General features: G+C 33.7%; 1 protein-coding gene across 7 annotated transcripts in view; it reads right to left on the reverse strand.

Annotated features, from left to right (window-relative positions):
• Window positions 1-21,983, reverse strand: part of MAP4K3 (mitogen-activated protein kinase kinase kinase kinase 3) — a 187,988-nt gene that overhangs the window by 38,847 nt on the left and 127,158 nt on the right. For 4 of the 7 annotated variants that reach the window (XR_007403089.1, XM_049095777.1, XM_049095779.1 and 1 more), the window contains 5 exons: window positions 21,554-21,632; window positions 16,392-16,450; window positions 15,070-15,132; window positions 5,540-5,598; window positions 3,846-3,878 (listed from right to left, as the gene is read on the reverse strand). Coding sequence is in view for 6 of the 7 variants with exons in the window: in XM_049095777.1 (XP_048951734.1) it covers window positions 3,846-3,878; window positions 5,540-5,598; window positions 15,070-15,132; window positions 16,392-16,450; window positions 21,554-21,632 (293 nt within the window). In the remaining variant the exon portion in view is untranslated. The remainder of the gene's footprint in view (window positions 1-3,845; window positions 3,879-5,539; window positions 5,599-15,069; window positions 15,133-16,391; window positions 16,451-21,553; window positions 21,633-21,983) is intronic. The other 3 variants (XM_049095778.1, XM_025454091.3, XM_025454095.3) reach the window with 3 other exon arrangements.

Genomic DNA, 21,983 nt, shown 5'->3' on the forward strand with positions numbered 1-21,983 from the left:
AACCTTACCCACAAATTTTTAAATTACTTTTTACTACTTACTAACATCCACCACAATGATTTCTATACCATAGAACATCAAGTTATACTTAATAATATATCTCTATTTTCTGTTGCTAATGTCTTTACACATGTATTTGAAATGAACAAAATAAATCCTAATGTCTACTGAAAAATACCAATTCAAACAGAGGACAACCCACCATGAAATGTCACAATAGGACTGACACAACCATAATTGCAGGGTCATAGTCAGGGTTTTCCAGGATTCAAATTAACCTGGAACATTTTACCTGACACCTGAAATTATATTTTCTTTTTTTTAAAATAAGGAAGGTGACACACTTTAAAAAAAACATGCTCTCAGGCAATCCTACAAAATGAAACTCAACATGTTGGATCTCTGCAAAAGCATGCATGCATGTGATGTGAATACATGAATGTAGTAGCACTTTGCTTTCACAGAAGACACTCACTTACCTGAAGTATCTGTTCTCCAGTGGTGTACTGGCAAACACATTTACACTTTTGGGAGACTAAGCCTGTATCAGACCAGGTGTGAGGATTTTATCATTAGGAGCAATTTATGAAACTCTGGTATTCAGGAATGTAAGAGAGCACTCATGGCATTCCTGAGGTTCCCTTGCTTCTTTTCACTGCAAGTTCATGCAGCTTATCTCCTACATTACACTCTTCATAAAAACTCTGTAGCTTTCTTAAAGCCAATGGGATAGGGAGAAATATGGCTACCGAAAGACTGAGGTAAAAGTGAGTCCACAGAAAATTTACTTTCCTCCAAAGTTGTAAGGCAGTACCTTCTAACCATTTTCCCCCTCTGATATATATTGGAAAAACCATCCTTAAAATTATCAAAACATAAGACCAAAGAAACTGAAAGGTACGGTTAGCTGGTATAAACAATTAACAGAATAGATTTTGGTCTTCAGATATTTTAATTAGGCCAGCTTACTAACAATGTAAGTATTAAAAAATGACAAAGCTCTAGCTCAAGTGTAAATGACATGGGAAAATAATAAATTAACTGCAAATCCTACTTTGCAGATAAATAAAATTGAGGTATGTCAATCAAATCTATCATCCTATTCACAAAGCCCCTCAAGGGCTAGCTCTAGGAAGGCAGGAGCTTCTGACTTGAAGCAGGAAAGCAAAAATGATGATGCCAGGTTATGAATCTGAGTCCTGCCTCTGCCTCTGTAAGCTGTGTGGACTTCAAGAAGTTACTCTGATTTCCCAATTCTTCAGTTTCCATATCTATAAAACAGGAATTATAACAGTATCTACATCAAAGTGTTTATCTAAAGATACACTGAATATGGGTAAAATGCTCAAAATAGTAATTTAGAATATATTTAAGTACTCAATTAGTATTTTCTTTATTATGATTGACTAAGCAATATTTCCTTAAACTAGCAATTCTCAAAATGTGGTCTAGGGATTTCTGAGTCTCCTGTAGGGGGTCTGCAAGAACAAAACTATTTTCATGATACATATGATGCGGAAAGCATTTACCTTTTGCACTCTTATTCTTTTATCGAGAATGAAACTCTGGAGTTTTCCAGAGATTACAAAATGTATGATAACACAACAGATTAGTAGCAGACATAAGAATCCAGCTGCCTTCTATTAAACCAGATATTAAAGAGATTTGCCACTTTTCTTACTATTATTTTGTTTCAGAAAAATAGCTGTTTTTCATTAAAAATGTTATTAGTGGGCCCCATCAAAATGTCTGTTGAATTACACTTACATATATAAATAATCACAATTATTTGCTGCTTCTAAGTCTCATGAGAGGAATCAAGCAGTGTAACAAGGAAGGTATCATAAAGAGGTACCACTTAAATTGGTCCTTAATGATGAGGAACTTTTTAAAATACAAACATAAAAATGTTATTTATGATAACATGTAATGAGTATATTACTATTTTAAATAAGTCAATATTTTAAAAAGGTCTCAGTGTAAATTTCCAAAACAATAAATATTGACAGTTATAACCTATATAAACAAAAGCTCACCGGAGTCCTCAACAATTTTTAAGACTGTAAAGCGATCTTGAGACCAAAAATTGAAGAGGTGCTTCTTTAAACTATTTTACTAAGTTAAACACAGTACCCTCTGAAGTGTAGTGTGGGTTTTTATATCATTTTAAAAGCTATGAAAAACACTTTTTCATTACATTGAACAATGTTCAATAATGAACATTAATTCATTATTGTTATAACAATAGTTTTTTGGGGGGCATCTCCCAAATAATCAAATTTGAAAATAATTAAGAGGGAAATTAAAAATGTAGTTTCTTTTCAATTACCATATTTAATTGGATTTACACAGCAGTCCACTTTAAAAGAAAAAAAAAAGAATCTTCCAGGGATTGTTAGGTTCTCCAAAAATAAGAGAGAAAGGCTGAATAAGAACACAGAAAAGCAGCTAGCCTATGGCTAGGGACTCATGTAAAATTTTAATTTATTTACTTGTAAATCTCCTATATGTTATAGATATTTTGTTTATAGAATTCATGAAATTTTAGAGAAAAGTAGGATATATGATTTGCTTCTCAGGCTTTTTAAAAGAGAAAATGAAATATCGCTACATTTGCTAAGAGGTTCATTTATAGTAAATATTGTATTTTGAGTGCCCTAGAGAAAAATATGACACTGATTTAACCAACAAGATTGGGTGTTCTACAATGAACAGTATCACTATTCACTAGTTGATGTGGATTGTTCTGTTATGAAAATTTTAGAAAGTAATGAACAAAATAAAACAAAAATGATGCCCACAGATACTGAATTACTAAGTCAATCTAAACTACAAAATCTGGATGCAAGGTTAAAAATGGAACAATATTGCAATATAGATTTAATCAATAAAGTGAAGAAACTGATACAGGGAAGTAAAAAACCACAGCCAAAATATTTAGCATATTCAAATTAGGTAAGAAATTCACGCTGCTGGTTACTAAAATCTGAAATTGCCTAACTGGCTCAAAATAATCTTTTAAGTATTGTCCTGATTATATTTAAAGACAAAACAATAAAAACCTTCCTATTTCTTTAAAACCAAAGAACAGTTCTATTCACTCATATTCATATCACATTCACAATCAACAATTACTTACTGAATAAATACTACAGATAAGGGCAATTAATAAGCATTTACTAAACCCTAATTGTCCTAAATGCTTTGCAATGATTACTACATTTTACCCTTAGCACCCTACAAGGCAGGGACTATTATAATCCCCATTTTACTAGAGAAAATGGAAGTAAGTTCCTCAAAGTCACATAGCTTACAGGAAGAGACTGTTTAGACTCCAGGCCTGGCATTTATTACGACTATATATTCAATTGTGCCAGGAACTGTGTAATTCAGTTTACTCTTCATTATCTAAGACTGTAGAATAGAATTTATCTTTAGAATTTTTGCTTTACATTAAAAACAAAGTTAAAAATAAGTTTTGTTTTAAAAATGGTATTTTGTTGGTTTTAAATGATCAGAAAAGTTGATCCCAATAAGTATTTAAGAGAAAACAAAACCCAGTAAGTTAAAATACTATCAATCTACTAAGAAAAACAAAAAACCCACAAACTATCTTAGTTCCTGTTTGGTCTGGAATAGGTAGAAACCCATAAATGGAAATCTGTCTGCCTGATCACCTATGGAGAAAGCAGGAAATCCTGTGAGTTTTAAAACACTGCCTAGTCACAAGAATAAAGCAGACATATCAGTACAGTAAGAGAAGTGCTACATCCATGCTCATGTCACATGTATGTATATACCTTTACACGAAACACAGCCAAAGGTCAAACTTTTGGCCAACCTACCTTGCCAGTGATTCGTTATATAGAATACAGTTCCTTAAGCAGGGATCCAATTAATCAAAAAACGAAGGTTGGGCAAATTATTAACATTTTACCTAGCCAAAGTAACTATATACTATGAAAATGTCTAACAATTCAATTAGACAATGGGAACTAAGGAATCTGGAAAAACATTTAGTGATGGGCCATATTTTTTTTTTTTTGCATTTCTGCAAGTATATAATTTAAAAATTTAAGATGAACTAAAGAAGTATAAATGAAATTTCTCCAAATTATCCACTGTCTCTTAAAATATACCAAAATTTGCCAACAAGGTCCGTAAAACCAGTGACCTTAAATTTAGAAAAAATAACATAAAAACACTTCAGAATTTTTATTTACTAACCACTATAAGACAAATTTTCTTTACTGTCCATCAATGAATCAGGACAGATTATAAATAGCACATAGTTCCTATTTAGATAAAATTTCATTTTTCTATTAAGGAAATTTTATGCTTATTTTCTATTTTAGGAAACCTAAATCAGGTAATTTTTAAAACTTCATTGTATTTAACTCAAGTTCAGTTTATTTATTTATTTTTTTTTTTCAAGTTCAGTTTAAATCAAAACTGATGCCTTCCTTTCTCTAGGTTGTCATTCAAAATCTTTCCTTTGTGTTGAGAAAAGATAGTGTATTTAAACACTTCGTCAACAAAAAAGGAGAGAGACATGATATTGCATTATTTTTAAATTTGAGCTACTCATCTTTAGTCACCATTTCTCAATTGCTTAACTTAAAGTATGGATGGATGGACGTATATTTCTCTAGTTTTTAAGTGAAATCCTATGTTGAAATTTCGAGTTGTTCTGATTATCACAACAACATCTATATTGCTGGGAGATTTTGGCAATTTAAATAGTATTTCCTTACAAATTAGATTTTATAATGATAATCTATCCATGAACTCAGGAAATGAGAACCTACTGGGAAGGGCAGAGTCCTGTCCCCCGACCTTGGTGACTCAGGAGTATGAGCAACTTAACACTATTATACCTTGTAAGCTGCCTTTTCACCACAGTGCTGCATCACCCACACAGTCACTGGCATAGAAGAGGCCTTAGTAATTGTTGGATTTACTTCTTACATGAACTGATAATTCTTAAGACACTAGACACATTTTAACTATTATCTGCTTTTTGAAAAGATCTCAATGGCTATAAAGTCAGGATAAAGATTTCTACACAGTATGAATACTTCCAGCTATTTTCAGAGCCAACACACCTGGAACATGTACCAAAGCAAGTTTTATAAGGAATAAACAGGTCAACTTTAACAATAAAATAAAATAAAATAAAATAAAATCCTGAAACATATATTGTCTTCAGTCGGAATGTACTTCATTTCCTCTAACAAGTAAGATCTACAAAGTAGCTTGATATAAAAACCTTAAGGTAACTGTCCCCATTATGACAATTACTAACTAAATGATTAGCAAAGTAGCAGTGAAGAAAAGTTAAAAGCATATTAGAAAACATATCTACCAGACTAATATAATTTACTTCTGCAAATATTAAAACATACATATATTAAATATATTTATTATATATAATAAAATATACAGTAAGTATAAATACATAATATAATAAATATATTAAAATATAAAGTAACTTAATTATTCTTGAACTTAAACTTAATTTAAAAAGAACTTTACTTACTTGTTTGCACCCAAAAAGTAACTACCTTGGTGTCCTTGTCCATATTCTAGTTGTAGATCCTAACAGTATAAAATTACATATTTAGCAAAATAGTAGTATATCACAAATGATACACAAATATATATATTTTAAGAGAAACCCCAGACTGCAAATAAATCTGTATTGCTATATGTTCTTAAAAAAAAAAAAAGGCATAGTAGGACTTCCAACAATAAAGTGTGTCAGAAGTTTGTAGTTGTGGTTCACGTATTTATTTAAGTTCCTTATTTTCATGGGAACTTGCTTGAATAATATATGCAAGTTTCATTTATGGTTATTGCTTTTGTAGTTAAAATTTGCAAGAGTCAGTTTTAGAAAGAAAAATGCTCAAGGTATTTGATATCAAGCTATAATGAAGGAAAAATGATTACAGAAGAGAACAAGCAATAAAAATCTTGACCTTGTATGTAAGATGTACAAGAAGTGTGTGTGTGTGTGTGTATATACACACACACACACACACAACATTCACATATTTCTACCATTGTTTCATGCAGGTAATAATTTTTTAAAGATATAGAATAGGATGGTCTTTTAAAGTAAATTCTATAGATGAATATGCATATCTAATTTAAGGTTGTAAATTACACTTAAAGGATTTTTTAATAATTTTTTAAAGAATTAAGTAGCAAACCTTCAAGTAAGCATTAAGGTAGTTTCTTAACTAGACATTTCCACTGAATGCTACAGATTGTATAGTTAAGAATTGAAATTCAAAGGGACTAGCAATATATATCCTCAACTGTCTTCTTGAGGAAAAATAATGTTTTCTAACAACCATGGAAAATACAAAGTAAAGCTTCCCTTCCTCCCCTTCTTACGTCACTGTATTTCAAGCATGGTTTTAACAATAAAGAGGGAATATTTAACATCTTAAATGAATTTTATTTTCATTAGAATATAGTGTAAAGTGTTTCCTAATTATACAAGATATTGCCAAATGCACAACCAGGATTTAGTGCAAAAGATATCTCCCCTTCAGGTAGCCTTCTAAGACTATGCAGGAAGAAAAGTGCAACCTCTTCCATGTCTCCACAGCATTTCATACTTAGTTCTCCTCTAGCACTTAGACTGTCTTTTTAATTAATTTATTAGACCAGTCCATAAAAAAAATAGGAGCCAGGCTATGAGCTCCTCAAACAAAGGGATACTGTTAAATCCATCTTTCTTCCTTCCCTACAGCCCACAGTCTAGAATACTTAGTACACACTACTAGGCCCTTAAAATAACTGCTGGTTCAAATGCCAACAGCTTATTTTCCTATAGACAACCAACACTTCAGCCTCATTAAGATACACAAATGCTAGGAATACTAAGCCTAGGAATATGAGGGTTCTAAGCAATACTAAGCCTAGGAATATGAGGATTCTAAGCAATACATTACACTTAAGTGAAAAGCACTGTAACATTAAAGTACTTCAATACCTGTCAAAAAGATAACTAATGAAAAACAAAATAAAAATCCTGGTTTAGACAAGATTCAAATTTCATCTTCTTCAATATTTCTGTTCTTTCATGTATAATGAATGGTCATATCAGTGACAGAAAATACATCATAAACAAATAAGATTAGTCAAATGTCACACTGGCATCAGATGAAATTCTAATGAAAAAGGATACCTGTTCTAATTCATAATGATATATCTTAATAGGATGATAGCACTATTATCACAAGACTGCCACACAATTATTATGCTGCACAGTTTACGTGGCCATGACTTTGTACAGGAACACTTAACCTTTGGTATTCAGTAAAGAGAAGTACTAATCTCAATGAATACACTTTCAAATTCAAGTTTGTTTTCTTCAGCTATAGGTAACTGCACCACCTCTACCATACCAGCAATCTCTTCAGCCAACAGAATGTCTTAAGCCCTAAATTAAATGATGGCTTCTAAAATTGTACATTTGTAGAGTGGCCATGGTTATATAAACACAGACGTGGCTGTTGTACGAACAGTCACTTATGATACAGAACAACCACCAGGTTGATGACAAGGATTTTTTAAAAAAATCAAATGAGATTAGCAGAGTACTTAGGAAGGTAAGAGAAGAGCCTAAAGTAACAAGTGTAGTATTTTAATAGAAAACTGAACATAGGTTCATATGCAGAATAACACTCAGGCCAGGGAAAAGCTGGAGATAGAGAGAAGTCTGATGATTAAATGCACCATGTCTCAAGCCCTAAGGGGAAAGCTAAAATTAAAAGGGGCTCATTCTTTATTAATTCCTTCTCCATAAATCAAGTTATGTTTTTAGTAACCATGGAACAAAAACAATGTACGAAGAAGGTCATCGAATAAAAGAATTATACTAAGTCCTTCTAATAAGTACTGTCATTTAATTCAACTATTATTTACGAAGAACCTATTATATTTCAGGAATTCAGACAGTAAATCATTTAAGAAAAACAACTGAAAGAAGTAAAAAGAAAGAAAGAAATAGGAAAGGAAGCAAAGTAAAACTTGGGCAAAGTTAGTAGCTGTTTATGTATCTTTAGAAGAGCCTAAGGAAGACTGATCTAAAATGCTTGTCAAAAAGTACTTGGAAGCAATTCTATAATAGAAAAATGCTGGGATCCCTGGGTGGCGCAGCGGTTTAGCGCCTGCCTTTGGCCCAGGGCACGATCCTGGAGACCCGGGATCGAATCCCACATCGGGCTCTCGGTGCATGGAGCCTGCTTCTCCCTCTGCCTATGTCTCTGCCTCTCTCTCTGTGACTATCATAAATAAAAAAAAAAAAGCAATCCCCTAGTTTAAAAAAAAAAAAAGAAAGAAAAAGAAAAATGCTACCAAAATTAGGCTTGGAAAAGCACTCAAGATAACCCTAGATGATGGTAAAACACAACAATCCTTTGTAAGCTAAAGAATACATTTGAACATGTCAGGAGAGAAATTTAAAAAATTAGTAGCACAAATGAGGCATCAGCTTATTAATGAATGACAATGTTTAACTACACAGTAAAGTCAAGTAGCAACATGGCTGGAGACATGCAGCCTCCTCATACAGATTCAACCTTCAGGATCACACAAAATTAAAAGTGGTTACTCTAGCCGGATCAAAGTATCTTTTTGGGTTAAAAATCCTAACTTCAGGTTTAATGAATGAGGAAGCACTGAAAGCATTGAAAAAGATAAAGGACAGAACACAGAACACCAGAAAAGGAAAATACATGATCAAAAAAATTTTATTATGGAGTTTTTTAATATGCCCCTTGCTAAGTTATAAACAGCAGGAAGTTAATAGAACTGATACAACTGGCTACAGAAACATAAAAGAAAAATTATTTTAGCAATCTATTTTAACCTACAAAAAAGAGAACAGCACAAGAGAATTTTTTTCCTCATCAAAAAATGAGAAAATTATGATGCAAATAAGGTTATTTTAAGTTATCTTTTAATAATGATAGGTAATTTACAGAAGTAAAAAAGGACTAAATCGTGGACAAATACAAAAATATTTAATTTCTTAAAAAAAGAGAAGCCAGTGAGGTCAGGACATGCAGAGTGAGTGGATGAACACTAGTATTATTCATGAGTCTTACACTGGTGAACTTGGAAATGAAGAACAGCAGGGTAGGTCTGCCATTCCAGAGAATGTCCGATCACTGGGCAGTTATGAAATGAATTTTCCTTAGAAACTGTCTTTATATGTATTAGGTAAGAAGATTAACTATGCCACATAAATTTAGTATGTGAAAATTTAATAAACTTGAAATAAAATTGGCATTTACGATTTATTTTCCAGAACACATTTATTTTTGGACTTTATTCAATTTTGACCTAATTAAGGGGAAATCTTAAAGCACTTTTGTTATGTTTACTAATAATGATCAAATAGGTGTATCTTTTTGACATGTTTTTAATTATAATTTAAATATTTTATTCTTTCTTTTTCAGGTGTACTGTAAAAGTTTCTTTAGAGAAAAGATTGTTATTATTTATGTTCCTCCACAGCAGTTAACATAGTATTTTGCATATAATTAACTTTAAATATATTTTTCACTGGTATATCAGATAAAATATCCAGTAAAATTAGGTAAGTTAGAAAAAAATTGGCATCAGTTAAATAGATTATATAAACTTTTAACTGAAGACAGCTCTTTTACATCAGATAAATCCATTTTTAAAGTTATGGGCAAAACTCTTACTATTTTCTAAATAATATATTTTATGAACCAACATATCCAAAGTATTATCATTCTCCCACATAATATAAAAATGACTAAGGATATGTTTACAGTTTTTTTTCCAACTGAAGTATAGTTGACACATATTACATTATTTCCAGGTACACAACATAGTGACTTAAAATCTCTTTATACTATCTCCCCACAACTGGAATTACCATCTGTCACCACATGACATTATTACTTCCCTATGCCATTTCATTCTGTAACTAGAAGCCTATATACCTCCTACTCTCCTTAACCCATTTTGCCCATCTCCCACCCCCCTCTCTTCCGGCAACCACCAGCTTGTTGTCTGTATTTATGGGTCTGTTTTTTCCCCTTTTTGGCTTGTCTGTTCATTTGCTTTGTTTCTGAGATTCCACATATAAGTGAAATCACATGGTATTTGGCTTTCTCTAACTTTATTTCATGTAGCATATCTTCTAGGTCCATCCAAGGTTTTGCAAATGGAAAGATCTCATCCTTTTTTTATTGCCAAATAGTAATATTCCAGTGTGTGTGTGTGTGTGTGTGTGTGTGTGTGTATCACATCTTCATCCATTCATCTATCTATGAACACTTAAGTTTCAATGTCTTGGCTATTATAAATAATGCTGCAATACATAGAGGGGTCCATATATCTTTTAGAATTAGTGTTTTCATTTTCTTTGGGTAAATAAAGAAAATGTAGTAGTGTAACTACTGGATTTTATAGTATCTCTATTTTTAATTTTTTTCAGGAACCTCCATACTGTTTTCCACAGTGGCTGCATTAATTTACAACTCCACTTAACAGTGCACAAGGGTTCCTTTTCCTCCAATTCCGTGACAACACTTGTTATTTCCTGAGTTTTGATTCTAGCCATTCTGATAGATCTGAGGTGATATCTCATTGTGGTTTTGATTTTCATTCACCTAATAACTAGTGACGCTGAGTGTCTTTCCATGTGTCTGTTTGGCCATCTGCTGTCTTTGGAAAATGTGCTCCTTTTTTAACCAGATTGGGTTTTTTTGGTGTTGAGTTATATAAGTTTTTTAGATATTTTAGATATTAACCCCTTACTGGATATGTTATTTACAAATATCTTCTCCTATTTGATAGGTTAACTTTTCGTTTTGTTGATGACTTCCTTCTCTGTGCAAAGTTTTATATTTCAGTGTAGTCTCAATAATTTACTTTTGCTTTTGTTTCCCTTGCCTCAGGAGACCTATCTAGAAAAATGTTGCTAAGGGAACAAGAGATTACTACCTATGTTTTCTTCTAGAAGCAAAATTCTTACTATTTAATTATTACATCATGGTGAGGTTTTTAACTTTGGCATCTTCGTAAAACTTGCAGATCTGTTTTACTAACAATTCTAGAAATCAAGCTCTGTTCTCCTGGTTTCATATTTTATGATTATCTAATTTTAAAAAATCACTTTACTGTAATAATGAAATTTGAGATATAATAGTCTCAATTCATTTACAAAATTATAAAATGAATGCACTTGGCCCTTAAAACAATAAGAAATCACTGATGATATGGGAATTTTAAGCAACAAGGTCTTTAAAGGGGAAAATGTTTTGAGGTGCCTGGGTAGCTCAGTTGGTTAAGTGTCTGACTGTTGGTTTCAGCTCAGGTCATGATCTCAAGGTCATGAGATCGAGTCCCCCCATGGGCTGCACAGCATGGAGTCAGCTTAAGAGTCTCTCCTCTCTCCCCTTCTGCCCCCTCCTCTGCATACATGTGTGGGGACTCTAAATAAATAAAATCTTTAAAAACAAACAGAAAAGGGGTAAATGTTTCTTCCGGGTCCCAAAAGATTTACAGTTGTCATCTTGGTACCAAGTGCCTACTAAATGACATGCCAGACATTTTGGGTTCATCAGGTTTCTAGTGGCAACAAGTATTTGTAACAGTTGGAAATCTTGCTCACAGTGGCAAAGTTTTAGGACTGATGAAATTAGGCAACTGAAATAGATATGGACACTTCATACCCATTAGGATGGCTATTATCACTCTTACACACATGCACACATAAAAAGAAAATAACAAGTGTTGATGAGGATGTGGGGAAATTGGAGCCTTTGTGCATTGCTGGTAGAACTGTAAAAGGACATAGCTGCTATGGAAAGTGGCATGGCATTTCCCTTAAAAATTAAATGTAGTGGGATGCCTGGGTGGCTCAGCTATTGGTGTCTGCCTTTGGCTCAGGGCATTATCCTGGGATCCAGGATCGGGTCCTGCGTTGGGCTCCCTGTGGGGAGCCTGCTTCTCCCTCTTCCTGTGTCTCTGCCTCTCTCTTTCTCTGTATCTCTCATGAATAAAGAAATAAATCTTAAAAAAAAATTAAATGTTGAATTATGACATGATGCAGCAAGTCTCCTTCTTGTTATATGCCTTGAAGACCTAGAAGTAGAAACTCTACAGATATTGCACATCCATGTTCATAGCAGCATTATTCACAACAATTAAAAGGTGGAAGTAATCCAACTGTCCAATGACAGATAAATGAACAAACAAAATGTGCGTACAGACACACAGACACAGAGGAACATCATTCAGCCTTAAAAAGGAAATTCTGACACATGCTACAACATGGATGAATCTTTTAAAGATTTTATTTATTTATTCATGAGACAGAGAGAGAGAGAGAGAGAGAGAGAGACAGGCAGAGGGAGAAGCAGGCTCCATGCAGGGAGCCTGACGTGGGACTCGATCCTGGGTCTCTAGGATCAGGTCCTGGGCTGAAGGCGGCACTAAACTGCTGAGCCACCCGGGCTGCCCAACATGGATGAATCTTAAAAGATGTTGTGACATTATACTAAATGAAGGCAGCCAGTCACAGAAGGACAAATATTGTATGAGTCCACTTATATAAGGTACATCAAAGAGACAGAAAATAGAATAGTGGTTGCCAGGCACTGGAAAGAAGGAGGAATAGGAATTACTGTTTGATGGGTAAGGAGCTGCACTGTGGGAAGATGAAAATGTTCTGGAGATGGATAGTGGTGATGGTTGCACAACAATATGAGTGAACTTAATGCTACTGTACACTTAAAAATGGTTATAATGGTAAATTTATGTTATGTATATTTTATCACAATAAGAAAATAACTATGGAACATGTATATGTTGATTAAAAAAAGAGATCACGAGTGTGAGCTCAGTATTCGTGGAAAGATATTTGATGACGTAGGGTAGAGGCAACATGGACTAGTGGTTTAGGTTTAAATTCCTGAACCAGGCTGACTCAATCAAACCCCACCTCTGCCATTATTTAGCTGGGTGGTAAGACCAATTTCAATTTCATTGTACCTTAAATTCCCTCATTTGTAAAGTAAGGATTTTAAGTTAATAATTTGAAGTGTTTAGAATGGCTTGTGCTTAAAAACTTGTAGATAAATGTTAGTTTTTATTATCAGAGGTAAATTTTAAAGGTTGACTTTATAAATTGTAGGATCTGACAAATATGTCGTTCATCCCTCTTCTGCCAGAACTATCTAACTATCCCTAAAACCCTCTGTCCTAAGAAACTCCTGATGATTTGGGGGTGGGAGCAGTTCTAGGGAACAGAGCAGAGATAACTTATTCAGGTTACGAGGATAGTTCCAGAAACACAGAGCACAGAAAAGATTAACTGTAATTCTAAAGACTACGTTTCTGGGTTTGTTATTTTTCTAGACAATATTAATAAATAAGTCACTTTAAACTTTTGATTCTGTGGTATTTCCACAACAAATTTCATTGTCATTCTAGCCTATATATGTGTAATTCTGAAAAAATCTTTAATCCGAAAATCACTGTTTTCCTCAGACATTTCATTTTTCTTGCTCTTGTGGACAGTTAATTCTCAATCCTTACACTTTCTGGTCCTCCCTAGTACTTGATGCATCCTTCTTTCTTTTGTGACAGTCCATGTACTGACTTCTTCCAGCTTTTCAACTGTTTCTTCCCTCTCTCCCATGTCAGTTCTACCTTTGACTACAAAACACAGGGATCACCCATCGTGTTAACTAGTTTTCGGCACTCCTTCCTCCTTTGGCCCTAATTAGGGAACACACACAATCTCATGGTTTCATCTGTCACTTCTTCTTTTATGACTTTACTCTTCCTCTTCTGAGCTAATTCCATAATTCCAGGAGTAGTATGACCATTTCTATGACTTCAGCTCTTTATCTGCCATCTCTCAAAACTGTGGGCTGTGCTGATGTTCATTCCCATGAACCGTTGGAGGCAGTTGCCCACTCTCTTCCTGAAGAATCTATCATGGTTCCTACACTAAAATGAAATCAGTCTTAGTCTCTTCCAGAAGCCAGATAATCACATTAACCCAAAAAAGCTCTTCTCTGATTTCCACAGCACTATTACATATAGTTAGCCTCTCGCCATCGTCAATGGTCACCACCTGTTGGCAATCCAATATATTTTGCTGCATGGCTGAAAGTTTATATGTCCAAGTATTTTCTGCCCATCAAGACAGCAACTTTCTCAAAATAGAAATTGTATGTAAATAGTCTCTTTCATGTTCTACAAATATTACAGGGCATAGATTTAAGAATTTATATAATCACTTAAACCAACCAGAGGCGAAAGAAGTAGGTTAAGGCAGAGAGAAAGAAAAGAGAATGAAAAGTCCAAAGGAAAGGCAGAAAAGTACAATCCAGGAGTAAATATGGAGGCAACTTGGAATCCTGGCTAGCTATAAACATAGAAAAGACTACTTAATACCAACTTCTAAAAGTACTATTTATTTAATATTTACCAGGGTTAATTTCCCTTTTTCTTTACCTAATGGTAACACAGCCTTAATATTTATAACTTCAGGGAGGCTTTAAAATCCAAATTTTGGCCTGAGAAAACTGGATATTACCTAATGTTACAAAGTTAAAATTTCACCTGAGACTGATTTCACTGTTATTTTTTAAATTATATATGCATAAATTATATACATAATATATAAAACAGTTATATATATGAATGGAGATGTATACATATAGATGATTTCTAGTTTACGAAAATAAGTCACATTATTAAAACTGAACATTTTTATAGGAAAATGTAATTTTAAAAATTTGAGTGAAAAAATTAAATACTTCTCATAAAAAAGGAAAAGTTTTTAATTTTTCATTGTAATATATTTGAGTTGATACATCTATTTAACTTGTTTTGGGAAAAAACGGCTATAATCAATATAGCTTGCTAAATAGCAGGAACTTATAAAACAATGCTTAAACTGGTTCATTAAAATTGAACAAAATATTTGATCAAAAAAAAAACCCAAAAACAATTAAGACTAAACAATGCTGACAAAGAAAATCAGAAGACGAGAAATACCAGATTAGATCTTGCAGTGTAGTATATTTCTTCTGAACTGTCCAAAAAACCATCACTGTCGGGCTGTTTAGCAGAGACCAAAAAACCCAAGTTATTTACACTTAGACTAAAAGCCACAAATTCACAAAGGGAAACTGTCACAAGTGAGGTAAGTCCTGCTAACATAATTTTATTAAGGCAAATGCCAAGTCAAATAATATTAAAGAACTTCTAAAATAGCAATAATGCAACAACTCTGCTCTGTGATGCAGTTATTAAATTAGTACTGAATTTAAATACATGCAATGCCAACTTAAAAAGAAAAACAAAAAACAAACTCAAACTGCCTTAACAAAATACTATTAGCATTTATAAATATCATGACTAGACTACTTTTTGTTTTTCATCTCCTCCATCCTCTACATAAATGTTGGGCTTAAGTATTTTAAATAATAATTTTAAGAAGTTTTGTTTAACCTTCCATGCTGGTATACTGAACTAGATTAACTCCATAATTTAAAAGCTAAAGATTCACTTTGTATCTTTAGTCAAATGGGTTAAAATAGGCACTAAATTTAAGAGGAAAGTTCCCATTTCAATCCTTAGTACTTATTAACAGTTACTTTCTTCTCATTATTGAATAGGAAAGAAAAAATGAAACATATAATCTGGAGCTGTAAGAAACTAATTTTATTAGGATTAATTTTGTTTTTTAAGTCTAATTCTTTGTTCTTCCACAGAATATTATCATCTTAAATATTTGCAAAACATGTTGCTTCTAAGACTGCATCTAAAAATATCATATATCTGGACAGGCATATTTAAAATCTTAACAAAAAAGAATCATGAAAAGAATATTGTGAATGACAGACTTGATCTACTATGTATGCCTAGTCTCTCCTGAGTTTTAGTCCAAACAGATTTGACTCTACCCTGATGTTTAGAAAACTGGCTTACACTCTTAAAAGGCTGCCCATAAATTCAGTGAGATGCCCTTTTACTGGTCCAACATTCTAATTTAAAATGGTGGCATTTGTCCCAATAAATGCATACACAAAAAGCCCCTCAAAAGTTGAGAAACAAAAATGGGGGTGGAGGGAAGGCCAGCATTAAAAACATTTAATTGGAGAATGGTAAAACTAGTAAGTTTCTCCTAATTTTGAGAATATCCAATCTCAGCAACACAGATTTATTTTTTCTAAATTTTAGAATTACTTACCTTTTTATTTCCCCAAATGCTTTTAAAAATATCAGTAACTAGATTTTTTTTAGTCAGTATCAATATCTCAAAGACTAATTAAAATACTGATTTTCAGTGTTAACATTTCAAGACTACTACTTACAAGTTCATGATGTGGTTCTGTTTCCTTCCTTAAGGGTGGATCAAATTTTACTTGGCCAACTAGAAAAGAAAAGAAGTAAAGCCACAATCTGTTTCTCTGTTTCTATATTCTTAATTCTTAATGATGTAATAATTTTAAGCTACCCCATGGGAAAACATTTAATTTTATCATCTACCATAAAGTGATTATAACCCAAAGATTTAAATGAAGAATCTGTTGGCTGAAAAAAGCCCAATACAGTCCAGGTAGGATATCAAAGCTTAATCTGTTAATCCCAAGCCTCTTCCATAGTAAAATAAACAAACAAACAAATAAATAAAATAAAATAAAAATTAAAAAATCATTAACAAAATTACAGTCAGGATCTAACTTGTTACTTCACTGTGACCCAGCATTAATTAGAGGCAATCTTAATTTAGGATTTAGGTGGGTAGACAGCAACTGAGGCAAAGTACTTTTGGAAGCCAGCCTTCAAGATGGCCTCTAATGATGATTCCTGCTCTCCTGGTGTTTATAAATTTGTGTAACACCTTCCAACATCACTAGGGTTGGTCTATGTGACCAAGTGAATATGGCAGAGTGATGGTATATCACTTCCAAGATAAGGCTTTTGTCTTGGGCTTTCTCTAGTGGATTACTTCTTCTGGAGAAGTCACGCTTTGAGCAGCCCTGAAGAGCGTCTACATGGTACATAACTGAAGCCTCAGTGAAGAGTTATGTAATCTCAGAAGCAAATCCTCCAGCCCAGCCAAGGTTTCAAATGACTGCAGCCCCAGCTGATGTAACTTCTTAAGAGACCTAAGCCAGAACCACCTAGCTAAGTTGTACTGGATTCCTGACCCTCAGAATATGTGAGATAAAAATGCTTATTGTTTTAAGCTGCTAAATTTTGGGATAATTTGTTATGTAACAATAAATAATATAACATTGTAGCTCACGTATAAACTAGCTAGGGCGTACATAAATTAATTGTACTACTCTCACCTTTTCCTTGCTATTATACTGAATGTTTCATTACCTTTATCTTTAGTTTCTTTTTTTTTTTTTTTTATCTTTAGTGTCTATATCTCATTATCATGATCTACTTTTATAACCTGGGTAAAGCATTTAAGATCACTGAGATAAAAGCAGAGGTAAAACAATAAATGCAATAAAAAAACATTAAAATAATAAACAATAAAATAATGCAATAAAAAAATTAAAAAGAAAAACAATCACAAATATGTTACAGTTCAACTAGTGAAATAGCAATTCTCAGTCAAGATAGGGAAATTAGGGATCCCTGGGTGGCTCAGTGGTTTGGTGCCTGCCTTGGGCCCGGGGCGTGATCCTGGAGTCCCAGGATCGAGTCCCTGCATGGAGCCTGCTTCTGCCTCTGCCTGTGTCTCTGCCTCTCTCTCTCTCTCTCTCTTTCTGTGTGTGTCTCATGAATAAATAAATAAAATCTTAAAAAAAAAAAAGATAGGGAAATTAGTGAAATTTCAAAGTATAATCACTGATAATTGCTTTGATTTTAGCTTTGTATATAGGATTTATTATGAATGCTAATACAAATTAAAGGAGACCATGGGATTTAAATATTTAGCAATAGAAGGCATAAGTACAAAAAACTGGGAAATAGAGCTGTATAAAACCTCCAGTTGTGTAAGTCTGTATATAGTTTATAGCTGTTCTGGACCAGGTATCAAATTCTGGCCCTTAAAGGTGAGTAGGTTCTTCAATAAGAGGTTCCTCATACTTGTCCATACATGATCACACATCAAGGACCATAAGGTAACTTTTAGTAAGGTATTAAAAATTTATATTTGTATATATATATAAATAAAGTATATATTTATTCACCTTCATAGAGGCCTAGTAAACAGCTCTCATCTACATTTGTCATCAAATGATGTATTACAAATCATGTAATAAAGTTACATAAGGATAGTTTGTACATCTATCTGCTTTGTGTTTTTGTCACATGTGAACAGGCCAGTTTCCCCTACACGTTCACTGAATGCACGTGTGCAGGGATGTTGTCTTAGACTAACTTTCACGTCAAGGATAAGACTTTAACTGTAGCAGGTATCCAATATCCCTGTCCTCTGTGGGAATGCATTCCCAGAAAGGGAGGACTGCACACCAGTCCCTCTGGAGATTCATTATTCATACCTGTTCTCTTCAAATTCCCTAAAGTTATGACAAGCTTCTTCCACAGAATCATCCAGCTACTGTTCAAATAGTTATTGTTAGTTATTTAGCTCAATAATTATTTAGCACACAAGGCTAGTTAGTTATTTAGTTCAATAGTTATTTAGCACACAAGGCTGTGTGCTAAAATGTCCTTCATAACACCAGAAGCTCTCAACTTTCTGTAATTGTCTATTGGTCTTGATCTCTGTTTCCTTTTTCATCATCTTGAACACATGTCAAGCCACACACCACAAATTTCCATTTTAATATCCAGACGGAAACGCCTTTCTTAGCTTCTCTGAGACAGCACCAATGCAACATTACCACTTGCTGAGCCTACACTAGCAATTATGGGTCCAAACTACCTACTATGGCAGACAGGAAAAGCCCCAGAATTACTTCTTAAAGCAAGTTTTTGCTTATCATATTTAAGTGAAGGCAGAGAGGATTCCCAAAAAGGAAAGAATGACACCTTTTCTGCAAATGAGTCCATTTTCACTCAAGTTGTTGCCTAAACACCATTAATTTAAATAAACAAAATCTTGGTTGCATGGAGAGACACCATGTAACTGGGAACACTATCAAGAGAAACAAATATATACAATTATTAAAATAATTTTTCCAAAGCCTGTCTTTATAGTTAATAGCATTAGCTATTCTATCACATCTCACGTAAAATCATAAAATATTCTAAGAAAGCAGATATTAGAATATTGTGTAAGATTTAAAAGCCTCAAATATTGAACTCGCAAATTATTAAAAGTAGTGGTTGCTACCAAAAGGAAAAAGGTCCATCATACTTTACCTGCTCCCACCAAAGGGAGGGCCTATCAGAATCTCAGAAAAACTGGGGTACAGGCATCTGTTTCAAATAGCATATACATCATATGCAGTTAGAAGCTGAAAATCACTAATATAAATTTGTAAAGAATGACTGAGAAAGAACTGCACTTTGCAATAAAGAGCCTGATAATATAATTTTTTTAAAGAATTAGGTAACAAGATTAAAGTTCTTTTTTTTTTTTTTAAAAAGATTTTATTTATTTATTCATGATAGAGAGAGAGAGAGAGAGAGAGGCAGAGACACAGGCAGAGGGAGAAACAGGCTCCATGCCAGGAGCCCAACGCGGGACTTGATCTCGGGACTCCAGGATCGCGCCCTGGGTCAAAGGCAGGTGCTAAACCACTGAGCCACCCAGGGATCCCCAAGATTAAAATTCTTTAAATTAGATTTTCAATAGTACTGAACACAGTTTTCTAAATCAATGACAGAGCTATCTCTGATCACTATTTGTATTATTAAAGAAATGACAGACATCTTATAATTGCTTTTTGTATATGAAAAAAAGGAAATGTTTATATACTAAAGTCATTTTCAAAAAAATATGCTTGGAAGGAAATTAGCAAATTTAAATCATCTGGCTTCAGATGGAACTTTAAAAGGTCACACAATGAACTGTTGGCAAACAAAGTGCCAAATTTCAGTCCTGGGCCTTTGTACAATGCATGATGCTTTCTTTCAAGAGTTTCCTCCTTTTAAGAGCATTTCTAAGTAGCACCAGCAAAAAGTTTTTCTAAGAACTTAATATATAGTGTATGGTCCAGCCAAAGCTTCAAAGAAAAGTTTGCAAAGAACCTGCAGTGTAAAATCCACACAAGTGTGGAGAGGTGGTTTCTGAAAAAGAGCAGTGTTTATGAAAGACCACTAGGCTGGAAGTTGAAAGAGATCCAAAGCTTTCTTTGGTGTATGAGTTTATCCCACAGGCAAATCTATGCATTTCTGCATTTCTTATGTGGGTTTTTTCCCTATTAAATGGTGATAGTGGGCAGCCCGGGTGGCTCGGCGGTTTAGCGCTGCCTTCAGCCCAGGGCCTGATCCTGGAGACCCAGGATCGAGTCCCATGTCAGGCTCCCTGCATGGAGCCTGCTTCTCCCTCCGCCTGTGTCTCTGCCTGTCTCTCCATTTCTCATGAGTAAATAAATAAAATCTTTAAAAAAATAAAATAAAAATAAATGGTGATAGTGTCTGCAACTACTTACTTAGCTTTTCAAAGACACAGCTTCATCTTAATTAAAGTATGAAATGACTATTATTATCATTACTGATCTAGACAAAAATTGGGAACAGTTTCTTTACAGTAGTTATCTTAAGTTACCACATTACCTAATTTCACTAAAGTCATTTTGGATACCAGATCCTTTAGGATAAATCTTTTACCCATAGAAAACTGTTATCAGAAGCCTCATTGCACTAAATTAGCATTCTAAGTCATAGAGAATTAATGCTTCCAAGATGAAAAAAGTTTAGGCACTATTGCTGCAGGTTCCCACTGGCAGAATCACTGATGAGCTGATAGTACCAGATTCCATGTGAATGGATGGTCTGTCTCAGCAGGCCTTAACTTGGCGGTCCATAAGAATTACCTGAAGGACTCTTTTAAAAGACAGAGTCCTGGGCTGACCAAAGACCCAGTGAATCAAGATTTGTGGAAAAGTAGGGCCGGGAATCCATTTTAGCACTCAGAGGCTAAGTCATTTTGCAGATCTCTACACCTCTCCTAGCTACTCAAAGTGTGGCCATGGAACCATGAACATCTACATAATGTGGGGGCCTGTGAGAATAACCTCAGGTTCTGCCTTAGATCCATTGAATCAGAAACTGCACTTTAACAAGCTCTCTAGATGTGTTATATACACCTACCAGTTTAAGAAGCACTGCTGCATTTACTTCTGTTCTGCCTGGTTGAGGAATTTTATTCCTCCTCCAAACAATAACAACATAAATACATCCCCTCTCTCTCACTACAGAAAATTCACCAGGAATAAGGTAAACGAAATTCTTACTGCCTAATTAAATTCTACCTTTAAAAAGATTTACTAAGAATGACTATTTGGAAGAAAATGAACAGAAATAATTATAATTAAATTACAACTTGAAATCTTATTTCTCATTGTTAAATTATGAAGTGTGCATAGTATATACTTACAGTTTATCTCCGATCGTGTTTTTTCTTCTCTTACATTTCTACTTGTTGAGTGAATTCTATGTGGTACAGCAACAAGAGGCTAGGAAAGAAAAAAATCAATGACATGTGGCATTTGATAATCAAGTCACAGTGTAGTCCACAAAATTATCCAAATGTGAAAGAGACTCCATTTTATGCAAAAATAGGGCAAAATATAATGATTCTGTGAATATTTTTTTCAAAAAGAGGCTACTACAAACTGGGAGCTTCAAAGATTATGGATATATTTTATCTTCAGCAGTTTCCCAATAAATGTTCTCTGAGTTGAATATAAGATATTTATGATTTGTGGTCTTTTTACTTAGTTAACACATTTTTCCCCCTTTATGTTTTTTCTTGTAGGAGTAGTGCTCTATTTTCTTTCCTTTCACTGTATTAAAATCTCTCTATG

Source organism: Canis lupus, chromosome 17, assembly GCF_003254725.2.
Source record: "Canis lupus dingo isolate Sandy chromosome 17, ASM325472v2, whole genome shotgun sequence".
Lineage (NCBI taxonomy): Eukaryota > Metazoa > Chordata > Mammalia > Carnivora > Canidae > Canis > Canis lupus.